Below are 22,524 nucleotides of genomic sequence, written 5' to 3'. Positions count from 1 at the left end.
GATTTCAAGAAGAAACTCAAAACATTTTTGACTTCTATGATCAATTGTTTTTAAGAAAGATGTCTGGGAATGGCTCAGAAAGTTCTCCTCTTCTAATCCAGTCTATTTAGCATCTCTCACAGGCGTTTGACTAAATGCTGTTGGTGTGTAGAAAAGCTGTCTTAAAACATTTCATTTAATAAAGCACATCTTTTCAAGTGTAATCTTAATTTCCACTGTGCATTTGGGAACTTCTACAATTATTCAATTTACTTATTATTCAAAGACTCTCTCAATGTACCTATTTTGAACCCCAGTAACACAGTTTCACACCACCGCTTCCCTAAAACACACAAACCATGTCCTAAAAAACATATCAGACTTCAGATCCATTGCGTGATGTAAAACGCACATGCTGCATGCTTGGATGTGACAGGAAACATCTGGTTGGTAACCTCAGTCTCCGGTTCTAAGAAATGTTCAGTGTGGGGAATTTTTGTGTGTAATTGCGCAGGAAATAGCAACTACATTACACATGATTTCGGACAGTTAAATATACTAATTTTTATTCATAACAGTTGATGCTAAATGTGAACAGAAAAGTGTGTTTTAGTGTGCTTTACGCTGCTATGACTTGAGGCTAGTAGTAGAAAGGGCTGTCATTCATGCAGAAGTCGGGCTGCAGGCTCTCGAAGGTGCAGTCAGAAGTGTTCATGGCGCAGCCGCCGCAGTGGCAGCTCAAAGCCACGGGGTAGGTGACGGTCGGGTCCACGCCGGGGGGGCAGTCAGGAAGCTTGAAGGTCTTGTAGTAGAAGTCCCGGTATGTGCACACATGCTGGTACACGTTGCGGTACTGCATCTTAATGACGGGGTCCTGGATGGGAGCAAAAAGAACAAGGGGTGTTATCTGTTAATGAGGCATGGCACACACCAGGGCGTGGCACTGGTCCACGGCAGCACAGCTGATGCAAAGAAGCACGTCTTCTCATCAACAAAGCCCAGGTACCTCACTGATGTTTCTTCTGTTTATTAAAATGTACAAAAAAAAAAAAAAGCTAAAAGCCAACACATCGAATGTTACATTATTTCTGCAGTTTTTTTTCCTGTTGCAGAACGGTGTTACTGTCTGACTGGCGGTTTATTCGTGTAACAGTTTGGTTGAAAGTAACAACCACTGATGCCTGATTTGCATAAACTTTGTTACCACTGGCACCTGATTTGCATAACCTTTGTTGTTGATATTCATGGCCTCCCTACAGCCTTTCCTGCAGCATAACCAGCACAAAGCACCCAGGCATGTATCGCTGGCTGGAGGATGAAGGACAAACAAACAGGCAAAACCGGTTGCAGAGTTTGCACCTTCTTGTTTATTTCCTCTTACATAACGCAGATAAGCATATTGCACCACAACTTCTCTTGCATCAGCAAAGACAAGGAGTTATCGGTAGATAATATACAGTATATGCATTGTATTTTTCCCAGGCCTTAATACTTTATTTGATTTCTTATTTATTCTTATTATATTAGTATGTCTAGAGTACAGTTTCTAACATATATGAATTCATGAAAGCTGTCATGTATTTTAATGTGACTTAAACAGACCTGATCATCCTGGCAATAACTATTATTTACAATTAATAATTTACATTTAATTAAAAACAACAACAACCTTTATTTTTGCCTTTTTAATTTCAGGTTGTATTCTATGTATTCCTCAGACTTTCGCAATGCTGTTTATTCACATACCTTGTATGTTGTGCATATAAATATGTTATATGAAATGTAAGTACAGAACAGAGACAAAGGTTATGGTTATAATTTCCACTATACCTTGGTGACGCAGTGGCCACTGCAGATGGTTGTTTCCACTGGGTGACACTTGGGACAGCCCTCCTTCTCCAGAGACACCGTCTGGGTGATGAGCTGGCAGGACGGCAGCTGGAAGGCAGCTGGTCATGGGAGATGTTGCAAAAGACAACAAAGTGCAAAACTTGGTTATTATTCCAGTATTGAGGAAAGGCCTGTACAATAGCATATATATGCAACATTTATTTGGATTGATTTGCTGTTAACGTTTTGAACATGTTAAAAAAAAATAATAATAAATAAATTTCACAAGGTCTATTGTGGACATTCTCACTGATACATGCAGCTGTTTCCCAGCCCTCTTATATTCCAAAACCTTCAACTGTCCGCTGTTCAATGTCCTCTGCTGTTTGTTCATACTCATGCTCTGTTGTTGCATTGCCTGATGCTGTTGTCTGCTAGCTATACCTGCCTGCTGAATGCCAGCTTGTTTGTAGGTGGCGAATGTGTCAGAAATGTTTGGATGTTTTAACATTTCCTCTTTTCCCCCCTTCCATCTGCCTTTTGCCAAGCCACCACTTTAAATAAGAATGCATTCTTAATTCTGAATTTGTCTTTTTAATTAATCAAATCAGTCTGATTGTTTGGTTTACCTGCAGGAGCCAGAGGCCAAATGGAAGATGGAGCTCCCAGAAACAAACTCAACATCAAGGGGAACATCACTCTTCTGACCTGTCCAGCCATCATCCTGCAGGAGGGAAATGTAGTTTAATGATGGTAATGACTTACTTCCATGGATAACTGCAGTCTCTGTGGCTTGTGAAGAGTAAAAACACTGTATACGATTTAAATGCTCATGACCTCAGTTGATCATTTCTATTCTTAACACTATATTTAAAAAAGTACAGCTTAATGATACAGTTAATATGATTTGCTATTTAAGACTAAAACATTCAGATTAAATTAGATAAATTGCCCGGTGGTTGTTGGTGTAAAGCAGCCTGACTTACCTCTCTGGTGTCTGCAGACAGTATGCAGCCCAGGTGTCTTTATACAGCGGAGAGGAGCTTGGTATCCAGGATGAAAGTTGCTCACATAACCCTGGTTACCTGTTTTTGGTAGAAGGAGGGAACACAGGACAGTTTTAATCTTGATTTAACCAGGGGATTAGTCTTTCTCCATGTCACATTTGCATCCTGTTACACCCATAAAAGATGTCAGATTATATAGTATTAGAAGGAGCTGTTGCAGGTTCAGTGGTGAAGGACATTGTGACAGGAGGACAGTTAAAACTCATATGTCCACTTTATGACATAAGGGCTGAACTGTAGCATTTACAATTGGAATCAAATCACTGTAAAGGAGTAAAAGGTGACAAAATCATTAATGAGTCGACCTACTATTATATATAGATTTGTATACAATTTATAGGCTAATAATGCTGAAAAATATAGTTGATGTATAGACAAATTATACCTTTTACATTAAGAGCTTTGATTATTTCTCTACTTGAAATGTTCTCTGTATGTAAAGGGTTTATTTTATTTTATTTTTATTTTTTTTGGTGGAGAATTATCATTTGTGCCGGTGTCCTGCCCTGCCATATATTCAGAAGCTGCTGTCCTGATACATGGCCACCAGAGGGCGCATTTTATAGGCCTCACTACCTGGTTATTGTTGCAACATAGCATTTTTCACCAGTGTGGCGTGGCGGTCTCTGTTTTATTAGGGGTGTATTTATTTATAGTGTTATTACTGGTCAAAGGGCAAGCCATTGAGAACTGCCTGTACTCAGGATCGCTGTGCAGTTTTACACAGGAAATGGAGCAAACCCGACAATAAATTAATTAAATAATAAATTCGAACTACATGTAACGAATCTGTTTCAACTGTTCCACAAATCTTAGAGCGCGGAGGTGGGTCGTCATGTCCCATATGGTCTAGCGGTTAGGATTCCTGGTTTTCACCCAGGCGGCCCGGGTTCGACTCCCGGTATGGGAACATTCATTCATGGATCTTACATGGTTTGAAATTGTAGTTTAAAAAGGTGAAGGCCTCTGCTGCCCGACAGCGTTCCTAGTACTGTGTTTCAATAATGTAATTGGTCAATGTAATATACACAACGATAATGTCTTTACATGTATTTAAACCTCCAATTTCAATATACATTCAACTGACTGCTTAAAGTCTGAAATCTCTATGTGTGGTCAAGTATTCCATGTTGACTTCAGAGCAGGATGAGGACTGTCAGGTTAATCTGCTGCTGCCGGTGAAATAATCCTGGTTGATCAGCGTGGGATCACTGTGACACACTGACTTCCTCCATTATCCTGTCGTTTGGAGAATGAAGGTTTTAATGGGTTAAAATGACACAATGTTGGGTCAAATGAGCTGACGTCAAAAATGTAACCTTGGCACCTCCATTTCCTTAACCGCTTCTTTTCCACATCTTTTGTCTGGGTCAAGGCGTTAGAGACATACTTTGGAGTAACTGTAGCCGGTCTTTAGAATATGAATTGTTAATTGTCAAATTTCACAGTTTTACTGTGAACACACATAATTGATGTAATTATATTATGGTAAGACTTTTTACCCTTTTCTTTCTTTTGGTGCAACATTTCAACAACATGTAATTACATCATGCAAATACCACCTCCCAAAATGAATAAATAAAGAAATATACACAATATATATAGCCTATATATATATATATATATATATATATATATATATATATATATATATATATATATATATATACACATTTACACTTTTAGATTTCCTTCAACATATTTGTTAACTTTTGTTGCAGACTCAAGGTCTAGATAAAACAAACTAAACAAGACATAAAATAGAATACATTAAAAGGGACAATGAATAAAATAAATGTGATCAGCACGTATATAGGCTATGCACATCAATGCCTGACACACAATTATATCAGTGTCGCCACAGCTGAGATTGGTAGGCTACTGTGTAGTGCTGAATCTTATGTTAGACAAATGCAAAATATGTCATTCTCAGAATCATTTATCAGGCGAATGAATTTGTACATAAGATTTCTAAAGACAGCTTGAAAAGTATTTACGCCTGCAGACACAAACATTTCATACACTTGCACTGTAGCACCTGGGTCTTTTTATTAATCTATATTAAACGTTTAGACGAACGTTTTAAATCCTAAATGTGTACGTACACATGCTATAAATTCATTGACGTTATACCGGAACGGAACTTTAGTAGTTTGCTCTTTTCGAGTCGGCGATTATAAGCTGATGGACCCATGCTGCTGGTCCTGCGCATGCGCGGGGACCATGGTTAAGGAAATAATTATTACACGGTTTTTCTCGAGCTAAATTGAGCGTAATCTTTGCACAAGGAGACAAACACCGGTGTGGCAATGGCAGGAGAAGAGCAGGAGAGCAAGACCAAGGTAAGTGTCTTATATAACTCTGCACGTTGTAAGGAAGCATTTTAATGAAAGAGGCGTTTTTTAGAAGGTCAACAACAGCGGTTAACGTTCAGAAGCGCTTAACTTGGTTGATACAGTTCTCCCACTTACTGGTAGTAAGTAGTTTTAACTGACCTCACTGGCGCTTAATCTAAAACCCAAAGCTGCGTAACACTTGCATGCAAACACAGAGAGCCGAAATGTCCTCATTTCACAAACGTGTCTGTCTGATTTGACATTCAGATAGAAACAACAAAGCGAAGGCTAATGTTAACTTGATAGCAGAACTTTACTGTAAGTAATCTCGTGGGGTGAATTCAAGTAACGTTGTCGTAGCTTAGCTGAACTATTACATTAGGTCAGTACGTTAGAGCTAGCTAGCCAGCAGAGTTTCTATTCAAATATTGAAGATTAAAGGTTGCCATGGGCCTGGAAACTTGCTAATTGTTATTGAGTTAGGTTCATGAAAAGGTTTCGAAAACATTATTGCCGGAAAAGTGAAACGTCCTGAGCCGTAGTCCTTAACTCTGAGGACATATTAGGTGTCAAAATGCAAGAATTCAATTCAAAAATTAAATGGTTTTTTTTATGTCTCACTAAAATACCATCAATGTAACATAGAATAGACAAAATACACAATGTAAACAATAAATCAAAAACATGGTCATGGAATTCATGGCACGTCTCAATATCACTATGGTGTGAGGTAAAGGTGTGAGAAAATAAGTCACATTTCAGGTCTCGTGTCTGTCCTTCAGGGTTTCAGGCTGCTGGGGATTCTGGATGTCCAGAACACTCCGTGTGCCAGAGACGCCATCCTGCATGGAGCTGGGGGTTCACTAGCTGCAGGCCTGCTACATTTTCTGGCCACAAGTGGGTCTCTTTTGAGTCTGAACTGTGTAAATGTTGTTTGTGTGTGTTGGTGTGTGTTGTTGTGTGTGTATTGTGTGTTTTTTAATTTTAATTTTCACAACCTTTCTACATCCATGCAATAAACTAAGGGGAATTTGATATTGAAGTTTGGCTTTGGTACTTGCTCTAACTTAAATATGAGAGCTGAGTAGCACATTTGGATTTTATTTATAATTTAATTTATTTTAACATACCTTTTTTTTTTTTTAATTAATTTGCCATAAAAGGAAATGTGTAGATACCAAAGATTATCAAATACATGTATTAACAGTATTTTGTTGCACAGCAAACTATGCAAAAACTCTGGCTATGTCTAAACTTTATGTACCCGCAAACTCTCATCAGCAGTCTTTCCTGTTTTCCACAGGTCGGGTGAAGAGGTCTTTTGACGTGGGGTTCGCAGGCTTCATGGTCACCACACTCGGATCCTGGTAGGTCTATGTGTTGACTAACATTTGATCTATTTATTGTCTCTCTTTCACTTTCTGATAACTTCAAACTCTTAGTTGCATCTTTATCATACCAAACATGAAATTAAATAAAACTACATAAGCACCAAATTATCTGCCTGGACCATCATAAATCCAGACTCTTTAGCTCTGGAGGCAGAAATAACTGCAGAAAGCAACAGTAGGAGGGAGACAAGAAAGCACTCCTCTATGGGAGGGAGGGGGGGAGAGAGAGAGAGAGAGAAAGAAAGAGACTCCCGGCAGTCTAGGCCTATAACAGCACGGTCCAGGGCTCACCTTACCCGGCTTGAAATACAAGCAAATCCTCTCTAGTTACTTGTGTTTGTAACAGAATCTCTGCTTTGTCTCCAACTCCAGGTTTTACTGCAGGATCATCAACGCTAAGTATCGTGTGCAGCATAGGATGATCCAGGACGGCATCAAGAACAAGGTCGTGTATGAGGGGACCGTTCTAGACCCCACAAACAAACCTGGAGCAGAAACACCATCAGGGACCTCATGACTGGGAGGAGAAGAGAGGACGCTGTCGGGGTCCTACAGACTTAACATCCAGTCTTCTCAAAAGACTTGCCTTGGTTGCACAAACAATGGAAGAAGCTAAAATTCCATTGTTTCGTTTGTTTTATTTAGTCCGACAACCTTGGATACAGCAAATCCAAAGCCTCAGATCTCATATTCCAGACCCCTACACACGGACATTCTGACTGAAGCAAGCTGTGCCTAGAGTGTATTCTGATAGTGAAACGTGTCTTAATGTTGTTCCACCCCTACATTCATGAAGCACATGTAACGCTTCACTTCTCACTCCCCAAACCTTGTGATGCGTGACATGCTGTGATCTCAGTGACTCCTTTCTTCTGAATGGTGGATAGGGAAGTACCTTTCTACACTCAAAAAGACAACATACAGCTGGAATCCAAGGCCAACAGGATGCCTAGTTTTTTTTGTGTTATCTGTGAAAGTCAAACACCTGCTGTGACATCACATATTGGGGCGAGTCTTTAACCCACAAAGGAGAAGGAGATTTCTGGGTGAGTTTTGAATCGGCCTTTAAATTATAATCAAAGTTTACTTGTTTTGTTATTTCGTATTTAAGCGTTGGATTTGTGGAAAATAAATGGTGTGCTGATGTTATGTGATGGATGTTTCATCAGTGTTGCTGAAATTGCATTGAAGTAATTGTTGCATCTTTAAACGGATGTCTCCACCTTCAAATATCCTCAACCAATCAAATGTATCTATATATTTGTCAATATACATTTTTTTCTTTGGTGGATTAGTAATTTGGTCATCTTTTTATCAGTTTGCTACATATTGTTAGAAACTATACTTAATTATTTTATGGCTGGTGATTAGACTTAAATAACAAACATAAAAATGCTTTTTTTTTTAAATTGGTTAGATATTTTCTAGAGAAATATAAATGATTCCATCAAAACAGAAACCAGAAGATGAACTGAAACTCATTAGTTGCTGCCTCATGAACATACAGATCCATTTTAAGAGGATGTAGCTGAACAATGAAACTCGTTGTTGTTTTAGGCGGCAGGCCGGCTCACTCAAAGGGAAGTTCCCTGCAAGTCGTAAGTGTTGCTACTGAAATGACTAACCAGGTTTTGGTGCATTGCTGTATGACCTGATGACCAGCAGGAGTCGCTACATCCATCCTCTTGACCGTCCACTGCATCACCACCCACCAAGTCATGCTTGATGCGAGTTTCACAATGTTTTCAAGAATTCTACAGAAGGAAGTGACATGTGACAAAAGACGCGCAAGCAACTTGCATTGAGGTGTGTGGTTAGTCGAGAACAAAAACAAAAGTCAGCTTGAATGATGCTCATGTGTTTTTTACTGATAGCAGAAGCCAAATAGTTTCACTCCTCAAAGTAAAATTCTGCACAGTTGTCTATTTTTTTTTTTCTTCCTCACCTTCAGAAAACAAATACAAGAGCAGATCTCCAGGATGACAGAAGCTTTTTAACGAATGTTTGAAAAGAACATTTTGCAGTAAGAGTTGAAGAATGTCACTGTTTTAGAATGTAGACATTATCATGGGCGCAACACCTATACTATCACCATTGCACACATTTCAACGTTTCTGTTTGATCACTGTTGTGTCAAAAACATTTACAGGGCTTCCTGTTGAGGTATGAAATCTTATGAAACAATATTTAAACCATTATGAAACACAGAAGCTGTCCACTCAAAATCCAGACAACACAAATACAAGCAAATTCATATATTAACGCAGTACTAATCTGCACTACATGTACACCGCCCTGGTACTTAGCGTTCCCCTTCTCAGTCTCACAAACTTAAAAACATCAAACAAAGGAGCCGCAGCAGCCGTCCTCTTGACAGCACAACGCTTGCTTGTGTAGTCTTATTATAGAAGACTTTTTTTTATCTCAGTCTGTGTTACTGTGTCCTGTGGGACGGTTGTTCCACCAGAGCTGTTGGCACACAGAGTCAGGAGATGTCACCATATATAATACCATGCTGATATATTGTTACTTGACTTGGATTGACACAGACATCAGGGGTGAGGGAGGGGGGGGGTGGAGTATCCGGACATCTGTCACAGCCCCGGCATGCTGCACAGTCCAACGTTGGGTTATCAAGCAGAGGGTGGTTATTTTTGTGTGTCATCATAAGCTCGTAGGACACACGTGGACTCGGATTAAGTGGTGTGGACTTCAACAAGTAAAGGCTTTTATTCCGTAACTTATTTTATCCATGTTTGGCTATATATCCATACATATTTTGATATCTTTTTAAAACATATATGCGTCAGTGACTAACTTACTTCAGACTTAAATATTAACTCCACTTAGTGCTTAATTATGCCAGCAGCCAATAGTGAATACTGGGTACCTTTTTTTTTTGTGAATAGTGTTAGCACACCTAAAATGTTTTCCAAGTGCTTAAAGGGAAACTCATGTATTTGTCAACCTAGGTCTACTTCACATATTTTTATTCATTATCAACGCCTCTATTGTAGAGATTTGGGAAAGGCGGCCTTTTGTAAGAAGTATATCGATTGTGGAAGCTTTTTTAAAGAAAGTAGTCCCCTGTGAACCACTGTGTTGATTTGTGTCGAATTCAAATTCATAGGAGATCTGGGAAGTTGTTGCTTCTTCCCCCCAATTAACAAATACTAGAACTTCCCTTTTAATATTTAAGCCATTTGGTTGATGATGCTATTTTTTTGTTGTTTTTTTTGCCATATAGTGTTTAACACATGAGAATTGATGTAAAGAAACGTGTCACATTCGAGTCGTGTTTCAAGTGCAGTACACTGACAAACCTGAAATCATACTTCAGGACAATAAAACTATAATGTGTGTAAGGAAAATAACGGGCATGAGAAGGACAGGGGTTTATTTAAAACTTTTTAAAGTTTCTGATTGTATTAATAATGTCAGGTCACTGAAAACCCATTGCTTCAATATAATCGGTTTTGCTCAGCCCTGAGTACACCATAATTAAATCCGTTGGCCTCATTGGGATGTTTAAGCGGCCCTGCTGGTTTTTCTCTCGATTCGCTCAGTAGTGGTGCTGGATGTCAGCAGTATTAACCACAGGTCATGCCTTGGTTGTAGCATTAACAATACTTTAGTGTTGACAGCCACTGTTTTTAAATACTAAAGCCGGCTACGAAATCGGGGCCTAAAGCAAAGGAAGAATGGTGTGCGATCAAATATAAAATTACCTTTTAAAGCATGGAGGGATTATCTCGTGGGCCTAGCGGGCACAAACCCAGGGGCCTAAAGGGGTCAGTGAGTCTCTGTATTAAGTGACTTTTATTAATATTTGTCTTTGGAAATTCAAAGAGCTCTATCAAATGCAGGGGCGGTCTTATTCGTGTTATTTTTTGTTCCTGATCTCAGTCAGAGTCTTTTAATATTGACTACATGCCAATACTGGGTCTGATCTGATATTTCATTGTATTTTTGCGATTTATTTTCCCAACGTAATCGAGCTGCACGGTGCATTCCGAGGGTACAGTAAGCCCACATCAAAGTTTGTATGTTTGACAGCTGCGGAGCTCTGGTTTAAGGAGATTATGACCTTCCCTGCAGGTTTCCTTTTAATGGTTTACTATAAAATTGTGTGTATAATATGTGGGAGCTTTGAGAAGGGCTTAAACAGCCCTCCTTTATCTCCATGTACAAGAAATTAAAGTTCAATCAACGGCAGCACTTACGGTTAATCTGCAAAACGTTGCTCAAAGAGACGTTAAACAACTATTAACATTGCATTCTTGGTCATGATGTGTTGAGTGTTTTACATGTTTGTGCCCAGTGGTCTATTGTCTTATAATAAATCAAATCAAAGAAAATTAGCTCTTATAATAACAAAGAGCATAGTTGTGATGTTTTTTTTTTTCCAATTTCTGCTGTATATAAAAGTATACAAAAATTCAAAATATATTGTACTGTTAAAATGATGTCATTACACACATTTGTTCTTAAACCAGTCCTTACTGATGTAAAATGTATAAAAAATGTATTTAAATGAGCGTACCTTACTTAACATGTTGATTCTAACATAGGCTCACATACTTCACTGTTCTCGTTATGTTCTTTTGACTTCTCGTCCTTAATTTCGGATTTGGTTTCGGCTTGTGACTGTATCGAGTACTGAGCCTTAACATTAAAAACATCCCATTTCTCAGGAATCAGGCCGCTGTTGAAGAGCACAGACGCCAGGTAGGAGAACGACAAGATGGCCGCCAGAGCAGACAGCATGCAGATGGTCCTGATTGGGGAGCGCTGGATGTAAACGCCATCTACTAGAATGCATCCTGGGAATTTGATAGCGGGTGGTATCCCGAGAAGCGGCTCCCCGCACAACACCCGCAGCAGGATGCCCACCACGCAGCCCAGGACGGCCCCGTAGCCGTTGGAGATGTTGAAGAAGAGGACGCAGACGAGCTGCGGTAGCATGAGGGTGTAGGTGAGGTCGGACCGAAGCATCCAGATCATCAGGACGCTGTTGTCCAGGAAGGTGAGAGACGTGCCGGCCAGGCCCACCACCACCACCGAGAGCCGGATCACCCACTGGATCTCCATCTCTGACGCCTGGACGAAAGAAAACACACATGGGTTTAATGTGAAAGAGTCCCGGGATGTCTGAACGGATGGATATCTTTTTCTTCCTTGCCTGTGGCCTCAGGATGTTCCTATAGATGTTGGCGGTGAAGATGGAGGCTGCAGACAGCAAAGCGGAGTCAGTGGACGACATCACAGCGGCGGCCACCGCCCCGATACCGACGATGGAGATGTAGGTCGGGGTCAAGTGCTGTAGGACGATGGGCAGGACGAGTCCTGTCTCCCCGCGTTCATACGGAGACGGAGAACCGTAAGAAGTCAAGTTCCAGTCTGAGGAACGTGAAGAAAGTTTGACAAACAGGTGAGTGGAAAGAGAAATACCAATGGACACACACAAAAATCTATCTATCTATCTATCTATCTATCTATCTATCTATCTATCTATCTATCTATCTATCTATCTATCTATCTATCCATCCATCCATCCATCCATCCATCCATCCATCCATCCATCCATCCATCCATCCATCCATCCATCCATCCATCCATCCATCCATCCATCCATCCATCTATCTATCTATCTATCTAAATTTCACTTCTCATAAGCCTCAGTGACGATGAGGAAATGCAACTGAGACACTGAATATTATTAATCAAATTCTGTTCTTGAGCTCTAGACGCAAAAGATTCTACTCACACCCTCAACTCTTTCAAAGCACTTAGTGTCTTTATTAATTCATCCGATACGGTGGGTGCACACTTAATTTCTTGTATCACAAACTTGTTTGGCCCGTTCTTATTTGTGACGTGTGAGGAGCGTTATCCCCATAACACAAAGAACAACGGAACTACAGAAGTGAGTGCAGCAGAAGCCAGAGATAAATTATCATGAAATTAAACATCATTAATCAATAATGATAAGGTTTTTAAATATTAGATCACAATTCATCACCAGATTTCTTTTTTTACACAAACAAGGCTTAAATGTGACTTGATTGGTTGCAGACAAGGAGCAAGTCATCACATGTAGAGGTCAATAGTTTGACCTCACTGTTTGAATATAAACGTCACCATCTCATACCCATTACGTCTGTGGTTACCGGGCTGATTTAAGGTCTTGTTCCATTGAAGTTTAAACCTTACATCCTGCACACCACAAGGTTTAATGTGATTCTGTTTATTTCAGTTATTTTTAATATGTCGGCTCTACAGACTTTGATTGTAAACAGTAACTAAACCGAGTCGGTCAAAAGATGAACGTGAAGCTTTAAGTATTTTAAGTCCCAAGTGTAGCCATGAAGTATGAAATTCAACTTTTTTTTAAATTCTCTGTTCCTGAAGCGTACTTGTTGATGCGGCCGCTGCCCCGAGGAGAATAGGAGGGATGCCTAATGTGGGGACGATGAATGCAGCAGCGAAGCAGGTGATCTTGGCTGTAGACGAGGAGGCAGCTGACAGCGTCCTCTGGTGAAAGTTCTGGAGACCCAAGTTCCCCAAACCCTTGAAGAGACAAGAGGACAAGCAAAAGAGGAGGTAGATCATATGTTGTATCATAGCAGCGGGGAAACAGTCGGTAAAGCGATTGTGCGACGTTAAAAGGTTTACTATCACATTTCCTTATCTGTATTTGTGGTTTTTATTTTTATTACATTAGATTTGTAGAATAAGTCGTTCATATCATCTTATATCGCACGAATTAAGCCAGATGTATGTCCCTTCTGGCTGACATCTAAGTATAGGTTAGAACACTGAGTCACTACTGGGAAACAACAGACACATTTGTTTGATCCAGATAGACAAAAGAATGTTTTGAGGATTCTGGAAATCCCCTCATAACCGTAAATAAAGAGAGGAAGAAAAAAATGTTGTTGGCAAACCAAAGGATTAACTCTGTGACCTTAGAACAAAAGGAGCAGCTCGATCATCCCACCCTCAAACCCGCCACCTCTTGAAGAGCTCTCAGGACTGCTGGGACCTAAAGTCCCTCAGTCTCCTCCAAGCGAGCTTATCAACAGATGGAGCTCGACTTCTTGAGTCTTAATTAACAGCTTATCTCAACGGAAAGCTAATGTAGTTTCAGAAAACATAGGCTAGCTTTGGCTACTTCAAATGGAGCAATTCACATCACTGAGAGTTCTATGCAAACATGAAATCTAAGGAGAATGTTTATGTAACACCTGCAGTGCAGTCCATTGCGCAAGCCGGATCACGGCCTATTGAATGAAAGTAAATATAATCTGCGAAAAAAGCGTTTTTGGATCGCGTCCAGTCCAGTCCTGAAAATTGATATGCTGCCCATGATTTAATCAAACAGCGAGGCCGAGGACATCCTTGTCAGCATCCTTGAACAAGCGCCACCTTTAACACACATGGAGCCTTCCATGAGAACCCTTGCAGTCTTACCAGAAGTAGGAAGTTATCGATCCACCTCCAGGCTCTGTCGGCTCCCAGAGTGCCGACCCATGGAGACTGGAAGGTGAAGTTGTAGGCCGTCACAGAGATGTCCGTCACAGCGGGGCCCATCAGAGCGAAGGGCACGCACAGCCACTAAGACAAAAAACAAAACAAAATGACCTCCAGCAAACTCGCTAAAAACCTCTTCTGACTGCCAAGATGAACGTTAGTTTACAAACTCATGTAAGACACCAGCAACGGTGGCACTCATTAAAGTTCATTTTAAAAGAAAAACAAACGTATTCTTCACTCAATTCATCTTAATAGTTATGCTGTTCAATCTATGTATTACTGCCTGCTTTTACTATTTATGCAGAGGTACCTACTCAGTTAACCAGTTTAACAGTCTTTTACAGCATCTTTGCATTCAAACAACGAGATTTACTCCCAAAAAAGGTTGTTTAAAATGAATGAAATCTTCATTCAAAGCTCAAAATAGCATAAACATGTACACTTTTAAATGAAAAGGATAAAAGCTGCTTACACAAATCTTAGAATAGTAAAACATTTTAAGAAATACACATTTGGCTTTCTTTCCCAGAATTAGATGAGAAGATCAATATCTGTCTTTGCGTTAAGGTGAGACTATGATACATTTGTTTAACAGTGGCCTCTAAATGCTAAAACCTCCCATAACGGCAGGACAACTGGAAAAGGATCAAAGTTAGTGAACTGGGTCAGTTACTCCCATTATACAGAACTAATCATCCAACGTTGCCACCATAAACATTAGCCACCATGAGCTACTGGTCATACCAGACCAAATACGGTTGAAGAACCACTGAGTGTATTGAAGTGAGCAAGGATGGCTTTTTATTGTGTGTGCCTGTCTGTCTGCATGCGTGTGAATTCAACTCTTCATTTGTAAAATAAAGAATCGGGGGGTCTATTTGCACCTGAGCGTGAATAGTCACACAGTGGCTATATTTACACCCGGCCTAGAATATGCTACTTGATTTAGAAATAACGAGCTAGCCAAATGGCTTTGTGCCTGAAAGGGCTTTCTGGCAACAAAGGAAGTGTTGGGTAAAGGTTAAGGTGGACGAAGAGGTCAAACTTTAACGACTGTCTGGGGTGTGAATCCCATGAGAAGCCTGTTACTTAGTTGACTTGTTTTTTTCAGTTTATTTGCTATTGTTGCATATTGCTTAATATGTCGCAGTTTGGTCAGGTTTAAGCAACACAACTACTTGGTTAGGTTTAGTAGAAAATATAGAAAATATACGTTGGTCCTGTTAACATCCCCGGACACCTGGGTGCTTGTCTCTGCCTGTCTCTGCCTTGCTGTGTACACTCAGGTGTAAATGGCCACATTGGATATTCCCGGGTGCAAACAGTATTGTTGGCTTCTGACACCTGGGTGCTAACAGCAGGTGGAAACAGCTAGCGTGGCTCTTTCCAGAGTGGAAAAGACACCTACCGACACCCGCAAAAGCTCAGTCGCTAACGCGTGTCTTGGTTTAATCTGCACACAAATAGAAATCTAAAAAAGACAAATTGGCGTTTGACAGTAAGTTGCGTGCTGTGACTTGGTGAACAACAGCATTGCCGGCAATGAGTAGATACACAGATGTACTGGCCGGTTGGATAATGTTCGTGAAGAAATAGTGCCAGCAACGTAACTCCGCCTAAAACCACAAATTTATGTTTTTGCGTTTCTGTTTAAAGAAACGAGACACAACATGTCAATTACTGAGTTTTAGAGGTTTTCATAGGTCTATTTTGGGAATTTAAACAGAGCCACACTCGCTTTTTCATCCCGCTTCCACTTTTGAAAGCTCTGAGGTTTTACACAGATATGAAAGTGGTATCAATATTCTCACGTAATTCTCAGGAAGAAAGCAAACGTTAATGTGCCCTTAAATGTTTTCCTCCGGTGATTTATTTTTAAAGCCATGATCTATAGATCTATGGAACATCAGTGATCTATTAGGAAGCAGGAAAAGCAATCTCACCAAGCTGATGAAGATGAGGACGAGCTGTATGATGTCTGTGTAGGCCACTGAGTAGAGACCTCCCATCAGGGTGTAGGTGATCGCCACGGCAGCAGATATCCAGATGCTCACGGTGTAGGACAAATTCAGGATCACGCTCATAGTCACACCTGTCAAATGCACGCACATGTTTTTACATGTTTTCCATGACATTTACACGTTTCACTGCCTGTGAGGATGTCAAAACCCGGATGTTTACCGGCACAGCCACGTTACACTAAAACTCCAACGCTCTAAATGTTTGACTAACCTTGACTTGTCACTTGAACATATTTTTAACCGCAAGATAAGTAAAGTAAGATATGACTTTATAAAGTCTATTTAGCTTGAAGAGAAAAAAAGGAATAAACACTTTAAACCCACTTTCCTATTTGGACAGAAATACAGCAACGATTGTTCACAGATGCATTACTCTACTGTTTGAGGTGGAGCGAAAACATAAAGAGTATTTCCTTGAATTCCACTGAGTTTGATAGGAGACAGAATCTAATCATTATTTAAATAGTTTACCCAGGGAAGGTTTGCATAGAAAGTGTGTTCTTTTTCAGCAGTTACATTAGTAAATCACACACTCACACCCTAAATTCTTTCAAAGGGCTTAGTGTCTTTATCAATTCATCTGATACGGTGGGTGCACACTTAATTCCTTGTATCACAAACTTGTTTAGCCAGTTCTTATTTGTGACGTGTGAGGAGCGTTATCCCCATAACAAAAAGAACAACGGAGCGAAAGCCAGAGATAAATTATCGTGAATTTAAAATATAATTAAAAGGAGGAAGCCTTGTTTGCTTGCAGACAAGGAAGAAGTGACAAGAGAGGAGATCACATATAGAGGTCAGTAGTTTGACATCACTGTTTGAATATTATAAACGTCACTATCTCATACCCATTACGCATGTGATTACCGGTGTGATTTAAGGTCTTGTTCCATTGATGAAGTTATTTCAGAACGGCCGTGCAATTAGATAAAGGCTTGTGTTTCACTCAACACCTCGGCAGCGCGCTGCGATCAACAGCTGCTCCGCTGCCAGGGTCAACACACGAGTATCCGATGCATCACACCCACACGCAGAAGCAGTCTTACCTAATCCTATGAGTGTTCCTGTTACCCACATAATCTCTGATATGAGTGAAGCCAGAGACAGGGCGGCCGTCGGTACTTTTCCATATTTGATCTGGAAAGGATCCATCATGGTCACATATTTGTTGTCTCTCATCGGCTCGGCGAAGAACAGGCCACCTCGATGACGGAACAAAGAAAAGGATAGATTTAGATTTGTTGGCTGAATATATATGAGAGGATCGATTCCATGACCCAAATGTATGAGTGACATTTTGATCAACATTTTTGAATTATTAAACCATTTTAATTCCTTTTTATTGACCAATCTCTAAAACACAAGATATATTGTTTTGCTTAAATATTCCTTGCATACATATTTCCTACTATTTCCCCTTTAGCAGTTTCCTTTTTTTCTCTACAGGAAACTGTTTAGCAGAAGTGGTAATCCACTCAGATGCTGATGCATCTCGTCTCGTGATCGAGCGACTTGCTGGATGACGCTGACTGCCTAATGATAAACACACTCAGTAGAAATGTGATTTTCTATGTGAAATGCTGCCTCTGCTCTTTCTCTCTTATGTGGATTATTTATTCCATGAAACTCAAAAGCCTCCAAAACACTTTCACAATGAGGCAATGTGCGAAATCCTGGCTATTGGACAAATATTGAATACGCAGCCGCTGTAATGTGTAACCACATTGATTTCAGCGTACATTCATCAGGGTTTAAGAGGATAAATCTTTTTTTTCTCATGTGACTTTCATGTGGAAGAGGAATGCTGTTTTTCTCTGCTAATCTCCAGACATAAGGGAAGCTGTGTTTCCATTGATCAAAAGATATCACAAAACCTGCATGTTTTAAAGACAATGAAATATCCATCCTCAAGTGTTGTTACTGGACACTCTAAGACTTCACTACTTTGTGATGCGTTTCAGGAGTATATGCATGCTGAAGTGCTATAATTTACTTCGCAAATTGGGAAACCAAATTCCTCTTACCCTGCCATTTCTACTTCTACAATAGTAAGTGATTTCCTACATTTCCCAGGAGGCCTCTGAGTACGCATTAAGGAGCAATGGGCTGCTGTTAAGCGCCCGGGGAGCAACATATGGAGTTCAGTGTCTCATTCAAGGACATTCTCACATGCCGACAGTAGGAGCGGAGGAGCGAATAGCCGACCTTGTGGTTAACAAGGCCATCGAGCCACATCCACGCCAACTCGGACTCATGTGGGTCTCTACCTTCAGATCAAATCCATTTTTTTACCTTTTGTTGCCCAAGGTCGCTGGTAGTAAACCTGAAGGACTGCTCTGCATAGAGATACACAGTTCTTTCTAATTTACAAGTGCAGGCAATTAATATATTCCATAGCATGTCATTGCCATATAACAAGCAAGTTTCCTCATTCTAGGTGGGACGTTTTATGCCCAAATATGTGGGAAAGATGTCCTGTAACACATCATTATATTATTATTCTCAGTTATTATCAGAATTGTTTTGCAAAAATCATGCAACATTTCTGTTTCCTGTTCCCTTCAGACATTTCTATCAAGAGGACGACTGAGTGATAAAGACAATCATTTGAAGAATATTCGGAGGGCAGTGTTTAGTTCTTGACCCCCGTCTGAAATTGACTGAAGTGGTCCTGACTAGAGCTCCACACCTGACTTTGCTCCTGAGAGAGGACATCATTCACATGACTTATGTGTACATTAAGTCATTTTAAAGGTCTAATTTGTAGGATTTAGGAGGATAGATTGGCTGAAATGGAATCTAATATTCCCAAATTTGTTTTCATCAGCATACAATCACGTTAAATGAGTCATGTTTTCGTGAGTGTGAATGAGCCCTTCATATCTACAAGGAAATCCTCTCCGCTCTCAACAGATAATGGACACCTTTTATCAGAGAAGGCCTTACATCACCTGAAGGCCACCATAGTTCACAGACAAGCTTGTGAAGCTGCGTAATGTGAGCCGGCGAGCGCAAAACCGCCTGAATGTCCTGAAAGGCACCACAGTGTTACCTTGGTTTTTTCACTTGGCGGCTCAAGTGACTGCAGACTTGGAAAGGAAAGGGTGAGTCGAGGGCCGTTCAGTTGGTTGCAAAGTGCAACCTCACCGCTAGATGCCACTGAATCCTAAAACGCGGACCTTTAATTATTTGAACCAATGGCAGATGCTGTTGTTTTCCTAATATGGGCCGTCTACCCTCCAGACAAAACTTTAGCATTTTTGCCCTGCTGGTGATAAGGATCTAAGAATAACAAAGTCCATTTTTATCCATCCGGTGGGGTGTGTAGTGAGCATTACAACCTCACGGGGTCACTAGTGTGGCTGTGCAAAATGAAACCACTGACCCAGAACTACCTGTCACAGGATTTTAAAATGAAACCTCACCAATGATGAAGCACATGGTTGCTGCGATCGGCATCACGGCCCAGATGAGTCCCATGGAGGGGTTGTACACCGCTTCTGCTGTGCCCACGATGAATCCACCTCCAACCCACGTAGCTATTCACACAACACAGATTCACATAGGAGCAGAGGACAGAAGCAGGAAGGGTAGCTGCTGCTCCTACAACACATGCTGTAACATGAGAACAGGAACTACGGAGGCACTAAAGTAAGGTTCTGTAAGGTGATCTTTTCTATCTTGTGCAAGATTAAAAAAAAGAATATATATAAAGAATATATATATATATATATATATATTCTTATATATATATATATATATAAAGAATATATATATATATAACATATCACATTTCAGAAACCAGACTGTCTACTGCAACTTTAATAAGAGATTAAAATTAATTAGGAATTGGCTGTAAATTTAATGACCAATTACTTTAAAAGACCCATTCCCAGAAACGTGTTTCATCATGTGAGCTGAGACAAGTGATTAGAGCTCAGAGCCATTATTATAGCCTACAATATGACAGAAGTGGAAACAAATATATATAGGCCTATATATATATATGAACAAATTCCTACCCCTTTCCTCCGTTATTTCACATCTCATTCATTGACTGACTCATATTCTAAACCACATTGACTTCCTAATTTTAAACCGTTTCAATTGTTTCATAATCAGTTATTACAGCCAAGGCCGTGTCATTGTAAATCGGCCCGCCTGGATTCATACGAATACAGATACATTGGTTCGTACATTCTGTTTTTTTCCCTTCTGATTTTTTTTTTTTTTTTTTTTTTTTACAAATACCAGATTTTAAAAACGTAACAGATTTATAACAAATTAATATCGCAGCCATAGCATACCGTTGTAACAATACACCCAGACGCGGATAATCTTTTCATAAAGGACATAAAGAGCAAGATGACTTCCTGTTGTCGCACGTTCATATACCGCAGTTACTCGCCTGTCATGGTGAAGATGCCGACAACCAGGTTGATGCCCCGGTTGCCCAGCAGAGCCATCTCCGTTTTATCCCCCTGGCCCTTCTTGGCTTCCCGCTTGGACTTGAAGGAAGCCCAGATGCCGATCCCGAGGACCAGCAGGTAGAAGAACATCATAACGGCCACGCCGGGGATGTTGAGAGGCATGGTGAGGCTGCGGGATTCCGACTGAAGAACCGAGCGTCTGCCGCGCCGCCCGACTGATACAACACATCCCTCCCCGCTGCTGCGCGAGCACAGTCATAGAGGAAATGCTCCGGAGCTCAGTGGAGGCGCCCGGAACTGCACATCCGCAGCGCTCAGCCGTCAAGGTGAAACGCGCATTTACAGTAACACCACGGTGTTATCGGCGAGATTATCGAATAACTGCAGAGCAAATAATCTCCCTGTCTGTATGGAGACTATATGGGTATGTGGGTGGTAGCCCTTTGTCCTTCGCGTATCTGGCAACCCTCTGTTCGTGTGTGTGCGCGCGCGCGTGTGTCCTTCGCATTATGTCGTCAAGCCTTCATCCGATGAAGGGGAGAGCGGGGTCTGTAGGGGGGGGAGGGGGGCTCTTCGCCATGTTAGTCCATGCCAATCACCATGCTCGTCCTCAGCCACAACCTCTTCACTTTCAACCTCAAATACAGACCTTGTTTTATTTATTTATTTATATAATTATTTATGTATGTAAGGCCTTCAGCTGGCCGGTTTGCTCTCTTCCTGTTTTTCTCCTACCATATTATGCTCAGTTCTGCCACTTGTTTTTAGTTAGCTGATTTTTTTTAGTACAGGAGTCCAAAGTGTGTATGCTTTCCCCGAGACAGTTTGGAACTGTATTGTTTATAGTTCCTAGCTTGTTGCAAATCAAAAAAAAAAAAAAAAAAGCACAGAGAAACAAAGACAAAGCCTATTAAGAGATTTAGATTGCTAAGCTGAACTAATAGGCCATGTAAAAAAAAAAATTAACCCCCAGAGCATATTTTGAAAGACAATCTTCTGCAGAGTTCGCCAGGCGTATTTGGAGTTCAGGCTATCCGGTGTCATTAATTGGCGCAACGTCCCTGTTTGCCTCTTCACCGTAAACAGACTACAGACTACAGTAAGACAATGTTTTATTTCTGCCTACTAATGTAGGAACATCATCTCTGTTGTATGACTTAGAATGGTTAGCGGATAAATAAGACAATCTATTGAGAGAACACAGATAATAATTAAATGTATAGTGGCACAATTTTGGTTGTTATGAATGTTTGATGGCATCACATATGTGCATTACTGTAAACAAAACCGGTTTGAACCTAGTACAACAAACTGCTCTGTACAGCAAACCTTGGTTATCATAACAACAATCAGTGGGGATGGAGGCTACACACCTGTCATGTAGTTGAGGCCAATATATGTATAAAATATTATGGGCCTCAATGGCTTCCACCTGTCCTGTAAAATGCATCAATCAGCTGGTTTTGATTCATATTACATTTGTTGCCCCAGAGGCTGGATGTGTATTTATTTACGCTGTGTTCATTTTGCACTAAAGGTCTGAATAAAATGAGAAATTACTCAGCACTTTTCATTAGTCAAGTATAATATAGTGTGGTTATTATAAACCCCCTGACTTTTCATTAGTTCCTAATGACTTAGAGCTTAAATTAGCATTTTAAATCCAAATGTATTGGGGTCCTGGGGCATCCCAGTCAAAAGGAGCCAATTGCATCCTGTGCCATTTTAATAGAAACAATAGATTCCTAAAAGGTTTGCCATGTGCCCTAATTTAAAGTATCATCTGATCAGGGGCTCTCTGTCATTGTGAAGGAGATGGACAAAGTTGCATAGACACAGATTTCCTCATGTGCTCTGTCTTTTTACGTTTTACACAATTTTGCAAATTAACTTGCTAAACAAAGTAATGATCTTTTTGTCTTCAGATGACATTA

General features: G+C 40.4%; 3 protein-coding genes across 3 annotated transcripts; 1 reads left to right on the top strand and 2 right to left on the bottom strand.

Annotated features, from left to right (window-relative positions):
• Positions 1-604: 604 nt before the first annotated feature.
• Positions 605-2,532, bottom strand: lhb (luteinizing hormone subunit beta; the record flags this gene model as incomplete). The annotated part of the gene is made up of 3 exons (XM_084021763.1): positions 605-853; positions 1,810-1,928; positions 2,439-2,532. 3 exons carry the CDS (start codon positions 2,530-2,532, stop codon positions 620-622), a joined length of 447 nt encoding a protein of 148 aa, XP_083877889.1. The 3' UTR covers positions 605-619.
• Positions 2,533-5,062: 2,530 nt separating this feature from the next.
• On the top strand, positions 5,063-7,757 carry cox20 (cytochrome c oxidase assembly factor COX20). Its single transcript, XM_084020546.1, has 4 exons — positions 5,063-5,218; positions 5,995-6,109; positions 6,516-6,579; positions 6,976-7,757. The coding sequence occupies exons 1-4, from the start codon at positions 5,186-5,188 to the stop codon at positions 7,118-7,120; spliced, it is 357 nt and encodes a 118-aa protein (XP_083876672.1). The 5' UTR covers positions 5,063-5,185; the 3' UTR covers positions 7,121-7,757.
• Positions 7,758-8,450: 693 nt separating this feature from the next.
• LOC311020489 (high-affinity choline transporter 1-like) lies at positions 8,451-20,924 on the bottom strand. The gene is made up of 8 exons (XM_084020538.1): positions 20,569-20,924; positions 19,586-19,699; positions 17,207-17,362; positions 16,083-16,231; positions 14,077-14,220; positions 13,020-13,173; positions 11,786-12,003; positions 8,451-11,703 (listed from the first exon to the last, which is right to left on the bottom strand). The coding sequence occupies exons 1-8, from the start codon at positions 20,750-20,752 to the stop codon at positions 11,152-11,154; spliced, it is 1,671 nt and encodes a 556-aa protein (XP_083876664.1). The 5' UTR covers positions 20,753-20,924; the 3' UTR covers positions 8,451-11,151.
• Between the last annotated feature and the right edge of the window lie 1,600 nt (positions 20,925-22,524).

Source organism: Eutrigla gurnardus (assembly GCF_963514095.1).
Source record: "Eutrigla gurnardus genome assembly, chromosome: 11".
Lineage (NCBI taxonomy): Eukaryota > Metazoa > Chordata > Actinopteri > Perciformes > Triglidae > Eutrigla > Eutrigla gurnardus.
This window is presented reverse-complemented; position numbering and strand designations above follow the sequence as displayed.